The 26,365-nt window shown below is 43.4% G+C and overlaps 2 protein-coding genes across 16 annotated transcripts in view; both read left to right on the top strand.

Annotated features, from left to right (window-relative positions):
• Positions 1–8,119, top strand: part of LOC121540604 (transmembrane anterior posterior transformation protein 1 homolog) — a 32,194-nt gene extending 24,075 nt beyond the window's left edge. For all 3 annotated transcript variants that reach the window (XM_041849610.2, XM_041849618.2, XM_041849627.2), the window contains 3 exons: positions 175–251; positions 1,151–1,317; positions 5,747–8,119. In XM_041849610.2, coding sequence (XP_041705544.2) covers positions 175–251; positions 1,151–1,317; positions 5,747–6,108 — 606 coding nt within the window. In that variant the 3' untranslated portion in view covers positions 6,109–8,119. The remainder of the gene's footprint in view (positions 1–174; positions 252–1,150; positions 1,318–5,746) is intronic.
• A 3,409-nt stretch (positions 8,120–11,528) lies between these two features.
• LOC121540545 (prominin-1-A) overlaps positions 11,529–26,365 on the top strand; it is a 112,392-nt gene continuing 97,555 nt past the window's right edge. For all 13 annotated transcript variants that reach the window (XM_041849573.1, XM_041849547.1, XM_041849531.1 and 10 more), the window contains exon 1: positions 11,529–12,183. In XM_041849573.1, coding sequence (XP_041705507.1) covers positions 11,946–12,183 — 238 coding nt within the window. In that variant the 5' untranslated portion in view covers positions 11,529–11,945. The remainder of the gene's footprint in view (positions 12,184–26,365) is intronic.

The following is a 26,365-nucleotide window of genomic DNA, read 5'->3' as shown; positions in this document are numbered from 1 at the left end:
AGGAACAGTTCCGTCTTGTATGAAATAGTTTATTTGTTTCAGGACAATGTAGTTGACTTAGAACTCCATTTTGTGGCATTGACTTGAGGACTGATAAACTGTTACTACTTCCTTACCACTGTCACATGCAACAATGTTTCTGCTGAAGGTTTTCTTTTCTATTGTAATTGACAGCTAATCCGAGTGTTGATGAGTTCAGTGAATGTACAGGGAGCCCTGTCCTACTCCTGTGTGTTCCTCTTCTACTTGGGGTAAGACTCCAATCAAGTTCTTATTCTTTGTCATGTATGATGATTTGCATTTACATAGCACCTCTTCCACCACCTAAATGTATTCACTTTACACGTTTCATAGACAAACTCGCTCTGTCAGTCATGCAATACAGGTAGAATTAATTGTTAGCATAGCAGTCCCACTATATTCGATATGTATTTTCTATGTGGATGTTTGTGCCAGTCTGATCCCATTTGAGGTACGTTAGCATGAGCCTTCTGCTTGGCTTTGATAGGGCTTAGGCTTTTATTTTTCTCACCATTTTGATTCTGTAATCGAACCCACAGTTGCTGATGCTCCAGATACTCAATTAGTCTCAAGAAGGCCAGTTTTATTGCTTCTTTAATCAGCACAACAGTTTTCAGCTGTGCTAACATAATTGCAAAAGGTTTTTCTAATGATCAATTAGCCTTTTTTAAATGATAAACTTGGATTAGCAAACACAACGTGCAATTGGAACACAGGACTGATGGTTGCTGATAATGTAGCCTATTTAGATATTCCATTAAAAATCAAACATTTTCAGCTACAATAGCCATTTACAACATTAACAATGTCTACATTGTATTTCTGATCTATTTTATTTTAATTTAATGGACAAAAAAATAGCTTTTCTTTCGAAAACAAGAACATTTCTAAGTGACCCCAAACCTTTGAACGGTAGTGTATATAATAAAATCTAGACCTGTCCACAATGAAAGAACACTCAATTACTACATTATGCTGCTCTTGTGGGCAAATAACAAATAGTCCCCTTCACCTTGGATATCATTACTAATCCTCTTTTCCCTGTGTAGAATGGTGAATATCATTACTAATAGTCTTTTCCCTGTGTAGAATGGTGAATATCATTACTAATCCTCTTTTCCCTGTGTAGAATGGTGACCCTGAAGGTGCTGAACAGTATCGTGCTACTGGGGAAGTCGTGTGTGTACGTGAAGAGAGCCAACATGGAGGACAAACTGTTTGAGAGGCCCTCCACAGCCGCCCCCGGGAAGACGTCCAGTAGAACCAGGAAAACATCCAGATGTACTGCCCCCTCAGGTACCCAGCGACAGACAATACCCTAGTATTACCCAGCGACAGACAATACCCTAGTATTACCCAGCTACAGACAATACCCTAGTATTACCCAGCGACAGACAATACCCTAGTATTACCCAGCGACAGACAATACCCTAGTATTACCCAGCGACAGACAATACCCTAGTATTACCCAGCGACAGACAATACCCTAGTATTACCCAGCGACAGACAATACCCTAGTATTACCCAGCGACAGACAATACCCTAGTATTACCCAGCGACAGACAATACCCTAGTATTACCCAGCGACAGACAATACCCTAGTATTACCCAGCGACAGACAATACCCTAGTATTACCCAGCGACAGACAATACCCTAGTATTACCCAGCGACAGACAATATCCTAGTATTACCCAGCGACAGACAATACCCTAGTATTACCCAGCGACAGACAATACCCTAGTATTACCCAGCGACAGACAATACCCTAGTATTACCCAGCGACAGACAATACCCTAGTATTACCCAGCGACAGACAATACCCTAGTATTACCCAGCGACAGACAATACCCTAGTATTACCCAGCGACAGACAATACCCTAGTATTACCCAGCGACAGACAATACCCTAGTATTACCCAGCGACAGACAATACCCTAGTATTACCCAGCGACAGACAATACCCTAGTATTACCCAGCGACAGACAATACCCTAGTATTACCCAGCGACAGACAATATCCTAGTATTACCCAGCGACAGACAATACCCTAGTATTACCCAGCGACAGACAATACCCTAGTATTACCCAGCGACAGACAATACCCTAGTATTACCCAGTGTATTATTTACCTTTATTTTACCAGGGAGGGAACACCTTTTCATTTACAATAATGACCTGGGAACAGGTACAAACCTTGCATGAGACCATGAAGACTTCCTGAGCTAATGCCTAGGGTAACACAAAATTATGGCATGCAGGAGGCCCAGCTTCGAACACAGTCAATCACATATAGCCTACCCAGCCTCAATAAGACACTTGGTTACATTAAATTACTCATTCTTCTTAGCAATCCCAGCTTGCCAAACCCAGCCTCAAGCAAGCAGATGCGTATTCCGACTTGGGTAATTGAACTCCCGAAATGTGTTGATCTTCAGCGTGGCAGACGAGCCTGCTGCGCTTAGCTGAGAGCATTAGAGCGAGGGGGCGCCACGTCACTTCAGAGCTCTTTATCACTCCTGTGTTTTTACAGAACCGCCATTTTCAGAGAAAAGATTCAGTAGTACAGTATGTGACATGTTAAAGCACCAAACCATATCATGTGGGATCAGAAGGTCACTGAAGCCTGAACGCTTCCGCTGCTATTCTTAATTAGCCCATCTGTAACTACTGTACCCAACCCGGCTGTCTCTTCTGGGCTGCATTCATAAGGGCACACCGTAGCAAAACGTTTTGGGTTGGAAAACGAAAACGGGCGTATCTTATTGGACGAGTTCAGGTAGTCCCTCCTAGTATTGCACAGTGTACCGGTACCACTGTATATCACGGTACCAAAACGTCATTATACTTATGATACCAACATTCTAGAATACCCTAGTACCGTCTCATATGATGCTACCGATCTAAAGAACCAACTGCCGTCTGTTATACAATGTTTATAAAGTCTGTTTTGTTAATACATTTAGTAAAAAACATTAAGCAATAGCAACTAGTTTCTTGTATGCACCAGTCCAATAACCTCCACTTCACTTTCATGCGCATCTCATGTGGCAGCTGTGATCAGCCAGCCGCATCCCCTACCAGCCCTCACTCACCTGCTTCTCGCTGTCCAACCTACCAGCCCTCACTCACCTGCTTCTCTCTGTCCAACCTACCAGCACTCACTCACCTGCTTCTCTCTGTCCAACCTACCAGCCCTCACTCACCTGCTTCTCTCTGTCCACCCTACCAGCCCTCACTCACCTGCTTCTCTCTGTCCAACCTACCAGCACTCACTCACCTGCTTCTCTCTGTCCAACCTACCAGCCCTCACTCACCTGCTTCTCGCTGTCCAACCTACCAGCCCTCACTCACCTGCTTCTCTCTGTCCAACCTACCAGCCCTCACTCACCTGCTTCTCTCTGTCCACCCTACCAGCCCTCACTCACCTGCTTCTCTCTGTCCACCCTACCAGCCCTCACTCACCTGCTTCTCTCTGTCCACCCTACCAGCCCTCACTCACCTGCTTCTCTCCTTCTGCTCTTCCTACACATCTATTCCTCCATCAGTTTTTAAAATATAATTTGGCCGTGATGGAGAGCAGGGATGCAGACCCTGATGAATCTTCTGTTGTTAGATTTGTACATTTGTTACATTGGAGCAGCATCAGAGCGAGCAATGTTGATACGTTGTATAATTTCATCGCCTGGTATAACCTAGCGCACAGGCCAGTCTGAGTAGGCTTTGCAATTGCGAGTTGCGAGTGCCAGATAGGAAAATGGACAGGCATGTTTACAGATTTGCAGCAAAAACAATGGCGTGTCTCTAGCCCAAACGGTTAAAAATATGACCCATTTTACCAGAACTACCTTCTGTTCTTCCTGAGAGATTTGGCGCGTTTTAGATAATTTCACAAACCATGTCACAGGCCATTCTTAAACTAATCCCGGGTCGCTAATTGTTGGTTTGATATTAACAAACTGTTACCTAGCTAGCAAACAACCGGTCAACTTGAAAGTCTAGACACGTGATTGGCCCAGGAAGAAAGGAAAGGGGTGTGCTGCTCATGAGATGTGCTTCAGAAGGTAGGATTCATATAGGCCTAATGGAAGAGTAAACTGTATCAAAAATCCATCTCTTTCTGGTGCTCCTTAAATTCTGTTTGTTGCCTAACGTTTTTAAAGTGGGGAGCAGTGTGTGTATGTGTTTGTGGGAGAGAGGGAGAGGGAGAGGGAGGGAGGGTGTGTCTGTTAACTGAAGAGGAAAGGTTTCATGCATTGTTTTCCTCCTACTGCCACAATGACATGCAGATCATTTTGCATGTACAGTATATTCCTTCCTCCCATTCCTCCAGCCAAATCACAGGTAGGCCTATGCAAATATGAGCAATCAGCCATTCTATGCAGTATTCTATTATACACTGAACAGTGTGAGTTAAGTTCATTCAAAATGTGTTGTATTGAGTAGAAATGTGAATATCAGTGACAGATTTCTGGCGTAGCACATGCGAATAACATTTAGAAAACGGGAACAAGCGTCCGGGGGACAGGGGCGAACAGGATGCTAGGTCACTCTGAATTTCCCCCCAATTGTACTACTCGGTATTGTAATACTTGGCCTGGTATCGTATCATTAGTAAAATGTTAGTATCGTGACAACACTAGTCCCTCCCCGTTTTAGTCAGTTTCATTCCGTTTGGTCCCTAATGAACACCTTCCTGGAGAAATGGGTTAGTTTTAGCCCACAGGTTCCAATGGATACCTTACTAACAGACTGGTTTGTCTCTCATTCTTCATAACCATTTGGATGGAGATCTAATTGGAGGTGCCATGTCTATAGGTCTCTGTCTGAAGCAGAGAATATACTGATGAGCAACTGTGGTTTCCCTCAGGCTGTGTCATGGAAGCTTATGGCGAAAGCATATGGCTAGTTCAGGAAAAAATGGATAAAGACCTCAAATAGTTGTTGGTTATACCACTGGTTCAGTACCACATTGCATTTTCTAAAGTAGGTCTGCTGTATCCCCTTGTTATTGCCTTTTAAAGGAGCATACATTTATTTCATGCAGTCTGGTGAATACACACACGATTGCTGCTCGCCTGGTAAAGTCTCTCATTTGCAACCCACTTTTTTATATGGAAGTGAGGCATGTCAGTGCCCTGGGCAAATGGCTGTCTCTGTAGAGTAGCAACCCATGTGCTGATATGCTGCTGCTGCTGCTTCACTCAACTATTTGAATATATCAGAGGTCATGAATAATTCTGTTTGGCCGACCGAACTTGTGTACGCCATTTACACTGCATACTGGTATTGAAGACCAGGATCAGTGGAGCTTGTGAAGTCTACTGGTATTAATGTAGATTTGTCTCTTTGACCCAACGATATACAGTAGGAGAGTTGTTATTCCTATAAATGAATTTGGTTGGTTGTCCAGTTTATTTTGTCACTCTGAAGTCAAATCTAATCAAAAACGAAGTTTGCGATGTTCTTGCTTACTATCTATAAGTGTGAGTGTTACTTACCGTTAGTGTTACTAACTTTTCTCCAAGCCTCAAATGACCAAGTATTGTTCATGTTTGTGTTTAAATCTACCTCTCTCTCTCTCGCTCTCTCTCTCTCTCTCTCTCTCTCTCTCTCTCTCTCTCTCTCTCTCTCTCTCTCTCTCTCTCTCTCTCTCTCTCTCTCTCTCTCTCTCTCTCTCGCTCTCTCGCTCTCTCGCTCTCTCGCTCTCTCGCTCTCTGTCTCATCAGGTGATCCATCAGGTGAACCGTGGTCCGAGCGGTCCCCATCCACTCCTTCCTGCACCTCCGTCCCCCCATCCTCCTCTGTCACCGCCCAGCCTACCCCCACTGCCAGCCCCACCCTGCGGCCAGAGACTGTACCCCCTTCCCCCTCCACTTCCACCACCCCAGCCAGCCCTCCCAGCCCCTCCACCAGCCCAGAGCCAGACCCGGACCCTGACCCCCTGACCCCCTCACCCCCTGACCCCCTGACCCCCCCTGAGCAGAAAGAGGAGGAAAGGATGGAAGGCACAGAGCTCAAGCACAGGACCCCTAAAAAGGACCTGCTGGATGTCGACCGCTTCACGATATGCGGGAACCGTATCGATTGACCCCCTCCCGAGCCAGGAAGTGATAATCACTCAGGAGAGGCGGTGAGCCAGACGCACGTCAGCACTTCGGCTCTCTTAGCCAAAGCCAGCGGAAGCAACATGTATTTATTGAGCTAGACATACAGTAAGTTATTGAGATACAGTAAGTTTTTGTGGACTCTGGGACTGGCTGTTTAATGTAAGTCGACCTGTTGTTTTTTTGGGGCTCGACAAAGAGAACTAAGTTGGTTGGGCGACGGAAGAATGCGAGAGGTATTGTTGTTTCCATGACAACCCAGTGTGCGCCTGTCTGTACATGAAGTGTGCGAGCGAGCGTGTGTGTGTGCATGGACACGAACGTGGAACATGAGAAATGGGGTCTCTTCTCAGATAAGCATCCAGCAAAAACGAACTGCAAATGGGGTTTCTGGATCATTATGGTTTACAGGAAAACAATACCATGTTAAAACGATTATCTGTCAATGTTATACCGTTTATATGGACATATTAGATCAAAATGACTGAAAAGGATAAACTATTTGCTTATCAAAAAGCTTTACCCGATTTAATTAGAAATTAGTGGTATGAAATATCACGTTTGGTACGAGCTCCATTTGGTAGTGTGAAGAACATCTCCACATAAGTGACTATTTTTAGAGAGCTTTCTTTTACAGGTGTTTTAATATCATTCAGTTTGATTTAAAAGAGCCAAGGGTACCCTTCATTTGATGGTTCTATGTTCGCCATTACCACAATTATTGCTCATAATACATATTTGTTTTGTGGAAAGTTCATAACAGCATTTTATGATGACAATAATCCTTATTTTGCTGTATTCTGGGTTGTCAAACCTTTGGGGATTTTTGTTATGAATGTTTGCACTGATGTACCGTATTGTCTTAAATATGCTACATATGACAGGTTTTCTAGCTATTTCTCTTCATTTCATGGTCATGCAATGTTTTAATGTTTACTTCCCCAGCATTTCAGAAGCAATATATCCAAAACATAGTGCATATATTTTTGCCCTTGCTTTTTTAATTATGTTATTTTACCATGCCTTGAGTGAAGTTGTTTGCTTTGATTTGGCCTTTGTATTTTATTGCTAGAGTTAATTATAAGATCACATTATTTTTGCTATACCAATGACCAAAATGTATATTAGACCGGCATGATTCTGATTTGGTACCCATCTATTAGAATGTAATAAGTGAAACATAATGTTTTATTTTAGTTACCATATTGTATCATTTTATACTATATTTAAACACCTGGCCATAATTTTAGAGTAGAAATCAATAAATGATGCAACGTGACACAGCACGTCATTGGTCTTGCTGTTTAGGGTCTTTAGGCAACACTTTACATGGTGTACAGTATGTTAGCATATGTTAGCACAAGCCGTTACCACTGCTGTCTGTTTTCCAAGGAAAGACACAGAGGTGAGTGCTTACTGTAAGTGGTACGTACCAGGGTTGGGGTCAATTCCGTTTTCAATTCAGTTTGTTCATGATCTGGATTGACTGAATTGAAAACATAATTGACCCCAACCCTGGTAAGTATTGCACAACTGTTACAGGATATTCATGACGGCTATGTTTCCACTGGTACAATAGGTACTCTGGTATAAGCACTATGTAATGTAAATGGCTGCCATTTTTTTCTCGCTGTTATGAAAATATGTAAAGTGTAACATACTCACGCATATCAGCATTGATCAGATTTTGTTTGAAAAAATTGCTGTTTTTAATGTTCATTACCATTGTAATAAGGAAGATCTTTCTATTTTTGGAGCTGCCAGATCAAATCAAACAATTTTATTTGTCACGTGCTGAATACAACAGCTGTAGACTTTGATTAGTATTTTGCGCATAGAACTTCCACAGAACCATCTCCATGGGGTTTTGTACTGTTCTGATGCAATGATTATAAAAACTGTTCACTTAATCTCATCTGTTTGGTTCATAAGAACTTCACCATGATATAAAATGGCCCTCTTTTTGGGGTGATGATGAATAAAAGTTATTTTGTACTTCTGTTGTCATTGTCCAACATGTACAGTTTGATGGGGGATTCTCTCTCTCTCTCTTGTCTCATCACGTGATCCATCAGATTATTCCTGACCTGAGTTGAGCCCCTCCACTCCTTCCTGCTCCTCCATACTACCTTCTCTTCCGTTACCAGGAAGCCTACACCTATACCCACCCCCATTTGTAAAAAATATTTGTACCATTGATTAATGAATATGGAGTGGGGGAGCCCCTGTAGAGGTTTATAGTTGAGGTAAGCTGACTGTCACGCTCACACCAGTAATGACCTTACCTCCTACAGAAGTAGAGGGCGCTGACTCAGACGGGTAGTGTAAATCCACTCCCAGCCAAGCATGTCTGAGAGGGCTAAGCGTCTTACCTTGAAGGCTGAGCCGGCCCATGCTCTTTCTCTTTCAGGCTTGAGGGAAGCAGTCTTCTGGTGGTAGTGGTCTGGCTGGAGCAGGACCAGTGATGACAAGGTATACGTATAATCTCGCTACAGCAACCCTAGTCCTAGACCAGGGGTCATCAACTAGATTCAGCCACGGGACAATTTTGTCTTGAGCGGATGGTCAGGGACCAGAACTTAATTACAAATAATTTGTAGACCGCAATAAGCCCGAACATATATTTGACTAAAACAAACCTTACTTACATTTGTATACGATCACATCTCTCTGTTATGCATGGTAATACTTTGGAACACATTTCCAAAATTAAAAACACTTGTAGCTGATTTGCTGGTGTTTTTACAGTCTTATGTCCAACAATAAAAAATAAAATGAACTTGGGGTGCCAAATAGCTGCCAGTTGGAGAGCCGGTCTGTCCTAGAGTGTTGCAGTGCAAGACTAGTGGACTCAGCTGAGGTTAGGCTAATGTTCATCATATGAAAACAACTGCACACAACGATTACGGATGACAATCTATTTTAGTCCCGATAAAGACACATTTGTCTTTGGCCCTTAAGGCCACTGGTTTAGCAGGGCTTTGGTACAACATTGAAAGAAGGCTAGTTTATTTTCCACAACCATGTTGTCTGTCACACTTATTCTGGCTATTATTTTTGACAATGGACTGTTGAAATGTGTGTTTACATAATATAAGGCAAAATCTGCAGGAAACAGTCATATTAGTGGTGGTGAAGAAGGAAAATATATACTGAACAAAAATATCAAACGCAACATGTAAAGTGTTGGTCCCATGTTTCATGAGCTGAAATAAAAGATCCCAGAAATGTTCCATACACACAAAAAACGTATTTTTCTCAAAGTTACAAACGCAGACCACATGTAACCACGCCAGACCAGGACCTCCACATCCGGCTTCTTCACCTGCGGGACTGTCTGAGACCAGCCACCCGGACAGCTGAGGAAACTGTGGGTTTGCACAACTGAAGAATTTCTGCACAAAATGTCAGAAACCGTTCCAGGGAAACTCATCAGCGTGCTCGTCATCCTCAGCAGGTTCTTGACCTGACTGCAGTTCGGGGGTCATAACCGACTTCAGTGGGCAAATGCTCACCTTCGATAGCCACAGGCACGCTGGAGAAGTGTGCTCTTCACGGATGAATCCCAGTTTCAACTGTACCTGGCAAATGGCAGACAGCGTGTATGGCGTCGTGTGGGAGAGCGGTTTGCTGATGTCAACTTTGTGAACAGAGTGCTCCATGGTGGCGGTGGGGTTATGATATGGGCAGGCATAAGCTACGGACAACGAACACAATTGCATTTTATTTATGGCAATTTGAATGCACAGAGATATTGTGACGAAATCCTGAGGCCCATTGTTGTGCCATTCATCCGCTGCCATCACCTCATGTTTCAGCATGATAATGCACGGCCCCATGTTGCAAGGATCTGGAAGCTGAAAAAATTCCACGGCCTGCATACTCACCAGACATGTCACCCATTGAGCACGTTTGGGATGCTCTGGATCGACGTGTACGACAGCATGTTCCAGTTCCCGCCAATATCCAGAAACTTTGCACAGCCATTGAAGAGGAGTGGGACAACATTCCACAGGCCACAATCAACAGCCTGATCAACTCTATGCGAAGGAGATGTGTCGCCCTGCATGAGGCAAATGGTGGTCACACCGGATACTGATTGGTTGTCTGATCCAGGCCCCTACCTTTTTAAAAAAGGTATCTGTGACCAACAGATGCATATCTTTATTCCCAGTCATGGGAAATCCATAGATTAGGGCCTAATGACTTTATTTAAATTGACTGATTTCCTTATATGAACTGTGACTCAGTAAAATCTTTGAAATTGTTGCATATTGCGTTTATATTTTTGTTCAGTGTAAAATATTGTCTAAACAACATGAAAGGATGAGTGTACATTTATCTGCCAAAGGCTGCACTGTTTCTCATTCCAGTGGATCAGTGTGAGTCTTCTGGCAGGAATTCCCTCCAACAGCTTGACATTGGCTGCTGTACATAACCAATCCCACTTTATGAACATGGCATTTTGGGCATTTCCTAAATTTTGTTAATCTACATATCAAATGCAGCAGAGCACTGACAAAATCTCCACATTTACCTGATGTGAAGCAAAAACATTGTGACTGTAGTTACTCAACATTGACCCCCTGTATTTGCCAACTCAGGGACCACATTTCAAATAGAACACATACTCCTATTCAAAGGATTTTTCCATTCACCTGATCTGGTTTGCTTCTCTCAGTGCGGATCTAATGAGTGTTGTGAATGCGCTGAAGTAAGGAGTCCTGTAGCCCTGATCAAAGCCCTGCCCACAGGGAGCCTGTCCAGATGGGCCCTGCCCTTCCGCTGTCTGGAACATCAACAAGGACCGTATTGTGCATGGGGACGCTGGGTGTGAGCGTACCTGGGCTCTGCTCCACCAATCACAGTGCTTCTAGATCTGTGGTCTCAAAGTGTATTGTGTCTACCCTCTAGGGATGGGGAGGTGGGGGCAGGGTCAGAGTTCGGGAGGTCTTTGAACACCTGTGATGAGGGGGAGGGGGGTTCAAGACAGTTTGGCATCTGTTTATCTGAAAGTGGACACCTTGTGTGTAGGTTAGGACATTGGTCCATGGGTAGGCTACATCATTGGTAGGCTATACAGTCAAAAATAGCCTACTCGTAATTTTTTTTATCTTAAAACATATTCCATGGCTGTTGGAGATTATGCATTCATTTGGTGCAATAAAAATGTATTATTTAAAAGAGTATTAGGGTAACCAGCTAAAGGAATGAAAGAGCGCCTACATCATACTAGGCTGCTTCTCAAGACAAATGAAAGGTCATGTTCCATCTTTTCAACGATAATCTTCCAGTCCTCCTTCCCTCCACAGGAGGAGCGCTTCCGTACTATCTGTGCTATATGGGATCCTTGGGACGTCCCCTACCTGATTGAAGTTTACATTTTAAAATGGTTAAGGTACGGGTTAAGGTCAGGGTTAAGGCTAAGGTTAGGTATGGGTAGAAGTAAGGGTAGGGGATAGGGATAGGGCGTCCAAAGGATCCCGGATAGCACTGACCAGCAGGCAGCCAACCCTTCCAGCACCTCTCTCGTACAGATGCTCGAGCCAACTTGTCAGTCGGTCGCATCTCGGAGGGGAACGGAACGGTTCGAACGGGGCGGTATGAGGAGCAACTGACCGTGGAAACGATGATAATCACGAATCCTTCCCCGGACAGAAGGACTTAACCTGCAGTCCCACTGCTCACCCCTTCCCATTTTATTTCCACCTCTACAGATACGGACCTAACGTTAGCGATATTTCTGTACCATATCCCTTGTAGCCTATCTCTCCCTTTGATATTTTTACCCCTTACATTAAGCGTAGTGTGTCTTGACACGATGTGGAAAACCGGGCTCCTTCTCCTCTTTTGGGGACTATTAACGTCCAGTGAACTCCAGCAAGAAGCAACGGAGCCGGAGCCCCGAAATCAGACACCGTCTGAAAAGTTGGATTTTGGCTATGTGCCCCAGGGAGTTTACAAAACCGTCGCCTATTACGAACCTGGAGTAATAGGGATACTGTTCCACATGGTGCACGCTTTTCTATACGTCGTGCAGCCCAACCCGTTCCCCGAAGGTAAGGCATCGTTAGTGCAATGTTGTTTTGATGCCCATTGAGCTGTCCGGTAATATTTCGTGTAAATAACAGTACACCGTGCCTGTCAGGTAACTAGCTAGCTAGTTTCATCTCGTTAGAAGTGCCACACAGTGATGCACTTCGTCCTCGTTTGCGTCAACACTCATTTGTCGTTTGTAATGTTTGGCAATGGCAGAATAAGCTATTCCGTATGAGAATTTCAAATCATGCCACGAAACACTTTATTTTATTTGGCTGCTGTGAATATGTCACTGGCTTATGCAAAACATGCCCATCAAATGCTTAACTGTCCTTATTTGCATCATATTTCTACATTCAAATTGTGCCTTAAATTCATTCATGCATGGACATGTACAGTGGGGAAAAATAGTATTTAGTCAGCCACCAATTGTGCAAGTTCTCCCACTTAAAAAGATGAGAGAGGCCTGTAATTTTCATCATAGGTACACGTCAACTATGACAGACAAAATGAGGGAAAAAAATCCAGAAAATCACATTGTAGGATTTTTTATGAATTTATTTGCAAATTATGGTGGAAAATAAGTATTTGGTCAATAACAAAAGTTTCTCAATACTTTGTTATATACCCTTTGTTGGCAATGACACAGGTCAAACGTTTTCTGTAAGTCTTCACAAGGTTTTCACACACTGTTGCTGGTATTTTGGCCCATTCCTCCATGCAGATCTCCTCTAGAGCAGTGATGTTTTGGGGCTGTCGCTGGGCAACACAGACTTTCAACTCTCTATGGGGTTGAGATCTGGAGACTGGCTAGGCCACTCCAGGACCTTGAAATGCTTCTTACGAAGCCACTCCTTCGTTGCCCGGGCGGTGTGTTTGGGATCATTGTCATGCTGAAAGACCCAGCCACGTTTCATCTTCAATGCCCTTACTGATGGAAGGAGGTTTTCACTCAAAATCTCACGATACATGGCCCCATTCATTCTTTCCTTTACACGGATCAGTCGTCCTGGTCCCTTTGCAGAAAAACAGCCCCAAAGCATGATGTTTCCACCCCCATGCTTCACAGTAGGTATGGTGTTCTATGGATGCAACTCAGCATTCTTTGTCCTCCAAACACGACGAGTTGAGTTTTTACCAAAAAGTTCTATTTTGGTTTCATCTGACCATATGACATTCTCCCAATCCTCTTCTGGATCATCCAAATGCACTCTAGCAAACTTCAGACGGGCCTGGACATGTACTGGCTTAAGCAGGGGGACACGTCTGGCACTGCAGGATTTGAGTCCCTGGCGGCGTAGTGTGTTACTGATGGTAGGCTTTGTTACTTTGGTCCCAGCTCTCTGCAGGTCATTCACTAGGTCCCCCCGTGTGGTTCTGCGATTTTTGCTCACCGTTCTTGTGATCATTTTGACCCCACGGGGTAAGATCTTGCGTGGAGCCCCAGATCGCGGGAGATTATCAGTGGTCTTGTATGTCTTCCATTTCCTAATAATTGCTCCCACAGTTGGTTTCTTCAAACCAAGCTGCTTACCTATTGCAGAGTCAGTCTTCTCAGCCTGGTGCAGGTCTACACTTTTGTTTCTGGTGTCCTTTGACAGCTCTTTGGTCTTGGCCATAGTGGAGTTTGGAGTGTGACTGTTTGAGGTTGTGGACAGGTGTCTTTTATACTGATAACAAGTTCAAACAGGTGCCATTAATACAGGTAACGAGTGGAGGACAGAGGAGCCTCTTAAAGAAGAAGTTACAGGTCTGTGAGAGCCAGAAATCTTGCTTGTTTGTAGGTGACCAAATACTTATTTTCCACCATAATTTGCAAATAAATTCATTACAAATCCTACAATGTGATTTTCTGGATTTTTTTCCTCAATTTGTCTGTCATAGTTGACGTGTACCTATGATGAAAATTACAGGCCTCTCTCATCTTTTTAAGTGGGAGAACTTGCACAATTGGTGGCTGACTAAATACTTTTTTTCCCCACTGTAGGTGTCCACAGCCGACCGTCTACTTGAAGGCAGTATTTTGTCTATGGTGTACTGCCCAGAGGCTGTGTCAACATAATTACAATTAAACTGACCCCTTGCTGACTGTGTGCATCATGTGGTCACTGGTCATTAAATAGTCTGAGCACCCAATGCACCAGAAAACCCCATAAAATGGGTTGGGAGGTGGTCCATTGGTCCAATTAAATTTGAATGCATTAGGCCTAACAAATAAAGTGTCTTTGAAGTGAGTATTGGGTGGTCACTTGAATAGAGGGTTAGTAGACAAGACTACCCCATATCTGTGTTCATAATCAGTTGGTCAATCTGGAGGTTAGGAGTGGCTCCCTGTTACAGATTTAATTAGGTAATCCCATAATCTGTAATGCCATATGTTGCTGTGCTTTTAGTTTACAGGGTTGTCAGTCACTCAAACGCACTTATACAATGGAATAAATGTTCAATTTGTTCATTTGATATAATTGAACTTTTGGGTTCTATTACACATCTCAAATCAGTGTATTAGTCGTTCACACAGATTTGCAGATGTTATTGCAGGTGTAGCGAAATTCTTGTGTTTCTAGCTCCAACAATGCAGTAATACCTAGAAATCTATAAATAAAGTTGAAATCCCATGTAAGAGATAGTGAGGTTTGCAATGTAAAATCCATCTTCTTCTGGACAGTGCATAAAAAATGTTCCATGAATGTTAAATTGAACACCCAAACTAATTATATGACCATGAATTAGACTATGTGACCAATTAGCTAAATATATTTTAGACATCCAGCCATATTACTGTAGGGGGTTCCATAATTTTTTCAAATTCATCTTATGTTTAACTTTTTTTAAATAATTCTGGGAAGCCGAATTGCCTCGGCTGTATAGCCACGTGTTTGCCAATTAATTGGGACAATACAATGCACGCATGGAGATTTAGCATGATAATCCAGCAATCTGTCAGGCCTATTTTGATTAGAGGGGACAGGCTGTTATGGAAAAACCCTGTGGGACTTTCAGGGTTATACAGTGTACCAGCCCCTAATGCTTCCCTGTAACACTATTGTGACTGCCATAAAACATAAAACTTAGTGTGGCATTGTGCAATAGTTCAGGTGGGAGCCAACAGAAACTACAAGTAGGGGAGCCCACCACGTCTTAGTAATGGTAAGGCTAACACTTCTTGCACTGGCAAAGGTGTGGTTAGGGGGTGTCCTCCTCCCCAGCACATTAGAGTAAACCATCATTTCTGTGACACTGTCTTTTCTCTTGGTTACATAGTGCGGCAGGTAAATCAAATCAAATCAAATTGTATTGGCCACATGCGCCGAATACAACAGGTGCAGACATTACAGTGAAATGCTTACTTACAGCCCTTAACCAACAGTGCTGTAGTGGTTAGAGTGTTGGGCCAGTAACTGAAAGGTTGTTGGTTCGAATACTCGAGCCGACAAGGTGAAAAATCTGTCATTGTGCCCTTGAGCAAGGCACTTAACCCTAATTTGCTCCAGGGGCACCGTACTACTATGGCTGACCCTGTAAAACAACACATTTCACTGCACCTATTCAGTCTACAGTATGTGACAATAAGTATATATTTTTTATCACCACCTGGTGCTGTGACAACTGCAAGAGATGATAAGGTCGAATTTCCAAAACATCCATCATTTTGTTATGATTTATGGAATAGCCTATGTCACACTGCTAAACTGCAAGATGTTATCATTCAGTTGATAATGACAGCTTTTCTTTACTGCCCACCAACCTGTAAGAGCTGTTATTAGCAATCTAGCAACAGTTGTCAACTTGTCTATCACTCCCACCCACTCATGCAACCCAAGCGCTAGGCTATCTGACACATGGCCAAACACATGCACGTCACCCACACATAATCACACTGCAATAGAACCAGTAAAGCAAATGACTCATTCATGTTGTAACATTTCTGTCATCCCATAGGTTCCTCCATTTGCTGTCGTTTCAAACCATTTGACTTATGGTAATAGTACTGTTATGTAACATAAGTCACCCTACACTTGAGACAAGATTTGCTTATGCAGTTCCTGCTGTCATCCCGAGTCTGTTGGTGGGAAGCTAGAGGGATTACGCTAACTACAGGCATGCAAATCCCAGTTGAAATGTGCTCTGTGACAAATAGGTTCTCTCATCAACGGCTCAATTCGCCACGTCTGCTTGCAATACCCTCTACCCGAAGTAGCTATGACAGGTGTAATATTGACTCCGTGGACACAGCGCCTCGGCGAGAACAGGAATTAGTTAAGGCTAGGGAACAGTTGCCAGGGAAACACACACACTGGCAGGCATGGTAGCCAATGTATTTTTGATTTCCCTCTTTTTGCCCTGCATATGCCTGCATGCGATCGTGTGACATGAAGTGTGAACTGAGACAGAGTTTGGAGGCAACTGCAGTGTTTTAGCAAGCCATATTTCCACTCTGCTGGAGGTGCTTCGCTGAGAGAAGCAGCACCTTTCAATCCCAGTATTGAGTGTCTCTATAGAATACATTGTTTTCATTGACTTTATGGTTTTTTGGTTTAACCCATGAAAAGACAAAGTGTTACATTTCAGTAGACCCTGGCCTTACGGCATACTAGGGAAGAGGAGCCTGGTATTTAAACCATAACAGATAATGGGTTTAAACACTAGTATCCTGTTTAGCTCTCTTGGTATAGGCCTAGGTCAGTGGTTCCCAACCAGGGGTACTAGGACCCCTGGGGGTACTTGGCCTATCCACAGGGGGTACTTCATAAGAGTCATGAGACCATAGGCTTACTGGTAAAATGCTCATAAGGGGGTACTTCAGGGGTACTCCGGGCAGAGCAAAATTCAGTTGGTGGTACAATAACTGAAAAGGGTTGGGAACCACTGGCCTAGGTGATAGCAGGGCCTAATCCTACTTCAGACATGATACGCTACACTACATACAGTATGTCATGCTTCTGCAGTGCACTACAAGGCACTGTCTGAAATGGCAGTTATGTGCTGTGTCTGAAATGGCAGTTATGTGCTGTGTCTGAAATGGCAGTTATGTGCTGTGTCTGAAATGGCAGTTATGTGCTGTGTCTGAAATGGCAGTTATGTGCTGTGTCTGAAATGGCAGTTATATTCTGTGTCTGAAATGGCAGTTATGTGCTGTGTCTGAAATGGCAGTTATGTTTTTGTGGATGTGAACAGCAGCTGTGGGATGATGGGGAATTTAGAGGGGCAGGGATTGATCAGCATGTCGCAGATGGCGTTGTAAATGGGCATCATCTGTGGTTTTCTCCTCACAATGATCCCCTCCCTTGGCTCTGCCTGATCCTCTCTGGACATCATGATTGTGTCTGAATGGCGCTGCTACCGTACGTACTGTTTAATAAGTATATTAACAGTATGTATAAGACACTGTTGAGTAAGATGTAGCCTATCTATGCAGTAAGCTGCAAATATGAGCCTATGACTCATCCATCCATATGGAGCTGGAGTATGCATCATTGTCCGTCTATTTGTTCATTATTTACTGACTGAAAACAACACGCCCCCTTTTCCCAGTTGCATTGCATTGTGGGTCTGAAATGGCGATATAGCCTATTTCCTGAGGACTGTACATCAAATCCCTACTATGGTACATCCTGTCCATGTCAGTCTGTTGCTATTCACAGTCAGATAACGCTCATTGTGAGTGGGTTGCGTTCAAAACACCTGTCGCTTGCATATCACCCCATTACATGTAGGAATATCTGTATCTATAGCTCTGTCTTACTGTTACTGTAAAAGGAACTCAAGATGTGAGTGGGCTGGATGTATGGAGCTGTTTGTCTGGTGTGTATCTGTGCCTGTCACACACGGTCATGTCACTGTAGTGACAGTGGTGCCCGCAGCGTGGTAATGCTCCAAGACAGCCTTGGGCATAGTCTTACTCGCCTAACATAATGCCAGCTGAACGCCCGTGGTAAAGTGCCACTCTGTCACGTAGCTTAGTAGGCCTATGTATTCTCCTGCACCCTATTGAGTCATTTCATTTATATGTTTTTATGATTTACATAATGCTTTGTTTATAGACTAAATTTACTTTTATGCCATCTGAAGTAGCCTATAAGGCCACGTCTTGAAACAGACTGACAAAGAGTATGGAGTGACTAGGTGGACATTCTGTCCATTGGGCTCAAACTGTGCATATTATGTAATATGAACACAAATAGATCTAAATTATTCTGACATTGTATGTCATTCATTGCCTATCATTATGGGCTGTTAGTGTTTCAGTCTGGCTATCGCTACTCCGTTGCGTAGGAACAGTTGTGACTACATCGTTGACATCAAAATAACACACAATAGTTTTCACTGTGGTCCTGATATACTGCCAAACCAAATGACTCAATAACTTCCAAGAAGATAATGATAGAATAGGATAGTGTGAGGAAACTAGTCAGTCACACACCAACAACGGCTGGGACATCTGCTTGGAGCTATTCTTTTCCTTTCGGTAACCTAGGCCTAAATCTGGTCAAGTTGATTTGTGACTACTTTGGCTTGTCTTGCCATACTGTATTTAAAGTCAACTCAACACTAAAGGTGCTCTGGATGGGAATCAACTGGAACAGCTATTCTAAATGGTGGCCCATTACATTGATTCTACTTTTTTGAGCTGTTAGTGTTCATTTTGTTTTTGTGAGCTACTTGCTTTTTGTGTGTTACTGCAGAGAGGGCATTTATTTGTAATGGAGCATCGGAAATAAATGTATTGCAAATGAGGACGCGGAGTCGCGGACCATCACTAAAAGCCAAGCAGGAGTTATTTCTTTCCTACTGTACAAAGCAAATGCCAAAACCCCCACCATCGCTCTTTCCTTTAGTGCCACCATCACCATAGCTACCAAGGGATTGGTTTGATTATTTGAAGCAAGTGATTTGTTTTTGTTTATTAAGGCTATAAAATGTCATAGGAGTGTAACATTTATGTCATTTGATGTATTGATATGATGTAATTTGTGTCCGTGGGGATATTGCATTATCTGACGAAGAATTTATGTTGTAGGCCAGCCTATAAGCATTAAGCCTGTTCTGCCAGGCTTGTTGTTTCTCTCACCACAACGTCATAACTATGGTTGCATTGTCTTGAGGCCAGCAGCAATATAGCATAGATTCATTAGTCCAGTCTGCCAACATTTGATATACATGAAATCAACTCTCTGTGACTTCTCCCATTCAAATGAAATGACACTCAAAGATCACAGATGGAGGTTGAGTAAACCACCTCCTCACTTTCAGAAATCCACTCCTTTTTGCAGACACAATTCATTGGCACAGTTATCAACTTTTCAAAGCCGTTTGAAGGCAGAACACTTCTCTTCCATGCAGTTTATAACTAACTAGGCCTACACATTCATTTCCCCTCGATTTTCAGCCAACACTGGAGAATCCAAGATTAAGTCTGAGGTACAGGCTCATGCCCCCCCTTGTGACGGTTGCATTTCAACCCTCCAGAAAAAGAGCTTTGCGTAGTGTTCCACGTCAGTGTGTTATTAAAGAATATAAGACGGAACCCCTGCAGGTACTCGATTCCCCCGAGAGGAAGGCAGCCAAAATGCTAGTACTGAATGAAATACTTATTTTTAGTGGAGCTACTTTCTTTCACACAGCCTTGGATGGGATTTGGTCCAAGCTGCAAGACAAAGAGCTGAACTCGGAGAGTGCACAGTGCTGAAAGACTCCTAATTGCCCCCAGAATGTGTGTTACGTGAAACCTTTTTCTCTGTAACGTGAATGACCATTCAGTGTGCCAGCAAATCTGCATGTAGGAGGATGCTCTTCAACAGGGGTGGCACAAATTAATTAAAGTACATAAAAAAAGGTATTTCCTGAAATTCCGATCCAAGAGGCAATCTGTATCTCATTAATTGAATCTTGCCTTACCAAATGCTACGTTGGCATATTAGCAAAACGATAATGGAACAGACGATAAGAGATATGGCATTAAGATGGCCTGGGACTTTGAGGCTTTCAGGTAATGCTATAATGCCACCATCGCTTCAATCTGCATAAATTCAATCTGCCAAAGAGCTTAGAAAGGGAATGTGATGGAAAGACAGAGAGAAGCACACAGAAAGAAATAGTAAAAAGGCAGGATATCCACATAAAGATAGGAAGCGAAACAGTCAAAGATCCAGACAGGAAAATAAACATAGCAGTGTTTTCCACAAGTACATTAAGTAGGCATTCAAATAGAAAAAGTAGCCAGCCAGGCGAAATGTTTTACCGAAGGAGCTCCATTTTGGTGGCCTCTGGTACATTGTAATGTCTTCATTTTCTATTTTTTATTTTTATTGAATATTTAAAACATACAATCTACTTGCAGTGAAGCCGCTCAACATCTACATCACATTAGTAATCTAACAGACTCCTATCCAGAGCGACACACAGAAGCAACCAGGGTCAATGCCCCGCTCAAGGGCACGTCAACAGATCTCCCATAAGGTCAAAATCGGGGACCCGAACCAGCGCCCCATCAGCCACCGGCCCAAGCTCCCAACCGCCAGGCCAACAGCCCTCCAAGATCCCCCCCACAGTTCCCCAAGAGCTGCCCCTCAACCATCCGAGAACCCCCCGCCCACAGTTCCCCACAGTTCACCCTGAGAAAAATAAAATAATTCCAGGCTACCTGAGGGCAATACCAAAACAAATGGTCTATTGATTCTGTATCCTCACAACAACATCTGCAGAGCTGCGATGATTGTATGCCCCAAATATTACATATTTTGTTGGTGGCAAGAATTCTGTACAATAATGTTAGCTGAAAAGCACGAACTCTTGAATCTTGCGTCATTTTATACACTCAAAAAAATAAGGGAACACTAAAAAAACACATCCTAGATCTGAATGAATGAAATAATCTTATTAAATACTTTTTTCTTTACATAGTTGAATGTGCTGACAACAAAATCACACAAAAATTATCAATGGAAATCAAATATATCAACCCATGGAGGTCTGGATTTGGAGTCACCCTCAAAATTAAAGTGGAAAACCACACTACAGGCTGATCCAACTTTGATGTAATGTCCTTAAAACAAGTCAAAATGAGGCTCAGTAGTGTGTGTGGCCTCCACGTGCCTGTATGACCTCCCTACAACGCCTGGGCATGCTCCTGATGAGGTGGCGGATGGTCTCCTGAGGGATCTCCTCCCAGACCTGGACTAAAGCATCCGCCAACTCCTGGACAGTCTGTGGTGCAACGTGGCGTTGGTGGATGGAGCGAGACATGATGTCCCAGATGTGCTCAATTGGATTCAGGTCTGGGGAACGGGCGGGCCAGTCCATAGCATCAATGCCTTCCTCTTGCAGGAACTGCTGACACACTCCAGCCACATGAGGTCTAGCATTGTCTTGCATTAGGAGGAACCCAGGGCCAACCACACCAGCATATGGTCTCACAAGGGGTCTGAGGATCTCATCTCGATACCTAATGGCAGTCAGGCTACCTCTGGCGAGCACATGGAGGGCTGTGCGGCCCCCCAAAGAAATGCCACCCCACACCTTGACTGACCCACCGCCAAACCGGTCATGCTGGAGGATGTTGCAGGCAGCAGAATGTTCTCCACGGCATCTCCAGACTCTGTCACGTCTGTCACATGTGCTCAGTGTGAACCTGCTTTCATCTGTGAAGAGCACAGGGCGCCAGTGGCGAATTTGCCAATCTTGGTGTTCTCTGGCAAATGCCAAACGTCCTGCACGGTGTTGGGCTGTAAGCACAACCCCCACCTGTGGACGTCGGGCCCTCATACCACCCTCATGGAGTCTGTTTCTGACCGTTTGAGCAGACACATGCACATTTGTGGCCTGCTGGAGGTCATTTTGCAGGGCTCTGGCAGTGCTCCTCCTGCTCCTCCTTGCACAAAGGCGGAGGTAGCAGTCCTGCTGCTGGGTTGTTGCCCTCCTACGGCCTCCTCCACGTCTCCTGATGTACAGGCCTGTCTCCTGGTAGCGCCTCCATGCTCTGGACACTACGCTGACAGACACAGCAAACCTTCTTGCCACAGCTCGCATTGATGTGCCATCCTGGATGAGCTGCACTACCTGAGCCACTTGTGTGGGTTGTAGACTCCGTCTCATGCTACCACTAGAGTGAAAGCACCGCCAGCATTCAAAAGTGACCAAAACATCAGCCAGGAAGCATAGGAACTGAGAAGTGGTCTGTGGTCACCACCTGCAAAACCAGTCCTTTATTGGGGGTGTCTTGCTAATTGCCTATAATTTCCACCTGGTGTCTATTCCATTTGCACAACAGCATGTGAAATGTATTGTCAATCAGTGTTGCTTCCTAAGTGGACAGTTTGATTTCACAGAAGTGTGATTGACTTGGAGTTACATTGTGTTGTGTAAATGTTCCCTTAATTTTTTTGAGCAGTGTATATAAACTCATACACCCTGTACCATGGAATCAGTACATAAAACATATCTTCCCAACTATTTTGCAATCTGTATGGCACAATCAAATGTATGGCAAATCAGTGTATTGTTAGTTGTTCTGGATATCGTCTAGGTCTAGGCCTATGTGACCGGACTAGTAAGAGAACATTAAACCTTTTTTAACATTTAACCTGTCTTCTCTTGAGATTAGTCTTATTTACAGTTTTACAGCAACACATGAATTGCCACAATTATGTATTGTTCTTCAAATTATGTATTTTATTAAAACAGAAAAATGAAGTAAATAGCCCACATTATCTAGAAAAATAAATTAAATGTTCAATTGAAAAAAATAATGGGTTATATCAGTCTTAAGTATTATATCTTACAGATTTTACATAGCTTAAATTAATAAAACAATTATCATTAGGTAGGGCACTATAAAATCCTTTTAGGTAGGGCACTATATATATATATTTTTTTGCCTGATTCCTTGGTGTGTTTTTTCTCCAAAATTCAAATTTGTTTTTCCAGTTTTTCAGGTTTCTCAAAATCACACTTTTTAATCGAAAAACAACAACATTGGATGTTCTAAATCTAAGTCCACAACAGTGCTTGAACCTCTTTTAGGGGCTCTCTCACCGATGTGATCTGGTAGGCTACACAGACTGACGAGACCAGAGTCACTCACTTTAGCGTCACTGTCTCGGTTTCCACTAGATAGCACAGCCACAAAGTCAAAATTAGCTATATTGTAAAAATTCATGAAAACAAAAATTCGCTTTTTGGTCTTAATTGATGGTAAAACATCAGGTTAGGCGTGTGGTTAAGGTTAGGGTTAAGTTTAGGGTTAGGTTTAAAATCACATGTAAAGAAATTGTAGAAATAGGCAGGGTTTATGACTTTGTGGCTGTGGTAACTAGTGATGACCCACTGTCTGGCAAGCCCTGACATCCTAGGAAAGGAAACCTATGAAATCCTTTGGTTTACTAGTCCCAATGCGATACCATGGACATATAACCGCGTTGCATGATATATGAATGGCAAAGAGATACAGTGAGGGAAAAAAGTATTTGATCCCCTGCTGATTTTGTACGTTTGCCCACTGACAAAGAAATGATCAGTCTATAATTTTAATGGTAGGTTTATTTGAACAGTGAGAGACAGAATAACAACAACAAAATCCAGAAAAACGAATTCAACATTTTTTATAAATTGATTTGCATTTTAATGAGGGAAATAAGTATTTGACCCCCTCTCAATCAGAAAGATTTCTGGCTTACAGGTGTCTTTTATACAGGTAACGAGCTGAGATTAGGAGCACACTCTTAAAGGGAGTGCTCCTAATCTCATCTTGTTACCTGTATAAAAGACACCTGTCCACAGAAACCCTCAGATTCCCTCAGATTCCAAACTCTCCACCATGGCCAAGACCAAAGAGCTCTCAAAGGATGTCAGGGACAATATTGTAGACCTACACAAGGCTGGAATGGGCTACAAGACCATTGCCAAGCAGCTTGGTGAGAAGGTGACAACAGTTGGTGCGATTATTCGCAAATGGAAGAAACACAAAAGAACTGTCAATCTCCCTCGGCCTGGGGCTCCATGCAAGATCTCACCTCGTGGAGTTGCAATGATCATGAGAACGGTGAGGAATCAGCCAAGAACTACACGGGAGGATCTTGTCAATGATCTCAAGGGAGCTGAGACCATAGTTGGTAACACACTACGCCGTGAAGGACTGAAATCCTGCAGCGCCCGCAAGGTCCCTCTGCTCAAGAAAGCACATATACATGCCCGTCTGAAGTTTGCCAATGAACATCTGAATGATTCAGAGGAGAACTGGGTGAAAGTGTTGTGGTCAGATGAGACCAAAATGGAGCTCTTTGGCATCAACTCAACTCGCCATGTTTGGAGGAGGAGGAATGCTGCCTATGACCCCAAGAACACCATCCCCACCATCAAACATGGAGGTGGAAACATTATGCTTTGGGGGTGTTTTTCTGCTAAGGGGACAGGACAACTTCACCGCATCAAAGGGACGATGGACGGGGCCATGTACCGTCAAATCTTGGGTGAGAACCTCCTAAATCAGCCAGGGCATTGAAAATGGGTCGTGGATGGGTATTCCAGTATGACAATGACCCAAAACACACGGCCAAGGCAACAAAGGAGTGGCTCAAGAAGAAGCACATTAAGGTCCTGGAGTGGCCTAGCCAGTCTCCAGACCTTAATCCCATAGAAAATCTGTGGAGGGAGCTGAAGGTTCGAGTTGCCAAACGTCAGCCTCGAAACCTTAATGACTTGGAGAAGATCTGCAAAGAGGAGTGGAACAAAATCCCTCCTGAGATGTGTGCAAACCTGGTAGCCAACTACAAGAAACGTCTGACCTCTGTGATTGCCAACAAGGGTTTTGCCACCAAGTACTAAGTCATGTTTTGCATAGGGGTCAAATACTTATTTCCCTCATTAAAATGCAAATCAATTTAGAACATTTTTGACATGTGTTTTTCTGGATTTTTTTGTTGTTATTCTGTCTCTCACTGTTCAAATAAACCTACCATTAAAATGATAGACTGATCCTTTCTTTGTCAGTGGGCAAACGTACAAAATCAGCAGGGAATCAAATACTTTTCCCCTCACTGTAGGAGATTTACTTTATTCAGTCAGTTCGACACCTTTTATGAACTAGTCAACACTTGGCGTACACATCACCGACAAACTGAAATGGTCCACCCACGCAGACAGTGTGGTGAAGAAGGCGCAACAGAGGAAATTTGGCTTAGCACCCAAAACCCTCACAAACTTTTATAGATGCACAATTGAGAGCATCCTGTCTGGCTGTATCACCGCCTGGTACGGCAACTGCACCGCCCACAACCGCAGGGCTCTCCAGAGGGTTGTGCGGTCTGCCGAACGCATTACCGGGGGCAAACTACCCGCCCTCCAAGACACATACAGCACCCGATGTCACAGGAAGGCCAAAAAGATCATCAAGAGCCACTGCCTGTTCACCCCGCTATCATCCAGAAGGCGAGGTCAGTATAGGTGCATCAAAGCTGGGACCGAGAGAATGAAAAACAGCTTCTATCTCAAGGTCATCAGACTGTTAAATAGCCATCACTAGCACATTAGAGGCTGCTGCCTATTCAAATCACTGGCCACTTTAAGAAATGGAACACTAGTCACTTTAATAATGTTTACATATCTTGCACTACTCATCTCATATGTATATACTGCATTCTATTCCATAATATTCTACTGTATCTTAGTCAATGCCGCTCTGTCATTGCTTGTCCATATATGTATATATTCTTAAATCCCATTCCTTACTAGTTTTGTGTATTGGGTATATGTTGTGAAATTGTTAGATATTACTTGTTAAATATTACTGATATTACTGTCGGAGTTAGAAGCACAAGCATTTCGCTACACCCGCTATAACATCTGCTAAACACGTGTATGTGACAAATAACATTTGATTTGATTTGACTTGCTCTTCAGTTGTCAATCAAAGCACAGTAAATAGCCTATGAGCCACGACTGCGTGGCTGACTATGTGAAACATAAAATAAATGAATGTGCCAGAAAACAATAATTAGGCTATGTGGATTTTGACTCATTGTTACCTCTTCCATTACATGGGACATGCAAATTCACAAGCGTCATGTGTAAAGAAATGCGACTGCAACCAACCACAGCGCACAAATATTGTGCCGGGAGGCGGGACAGACAGCAGACTGCGTTTCCCCGTCATCGCTGGCTTTGTGACTGACCGGCGCCTATCCTATCAATAGATTGCTAGAATAT

The sequence above is a fragment of the Coregonus clupeaformis genome, chromosome 3 (assembly GCF_020615455.1).
Source record: "Coregonus clupeaformis isolate EN_2021a chromosome 3, ASM2061545v1, whole genome shotgun sequence".
Lineage (NCBI taxonomy): Eukaryota > Metazoa > Chordata > Actinopteri > Salmoniformes > Salmonidae > Coregonus > Coregonus clupeaformis.
The sequence above is the reverse complement of the archived record's forward strand: the minus strand, read 5'-3'. Positions and strand labels throughout refer to the sequence as shown.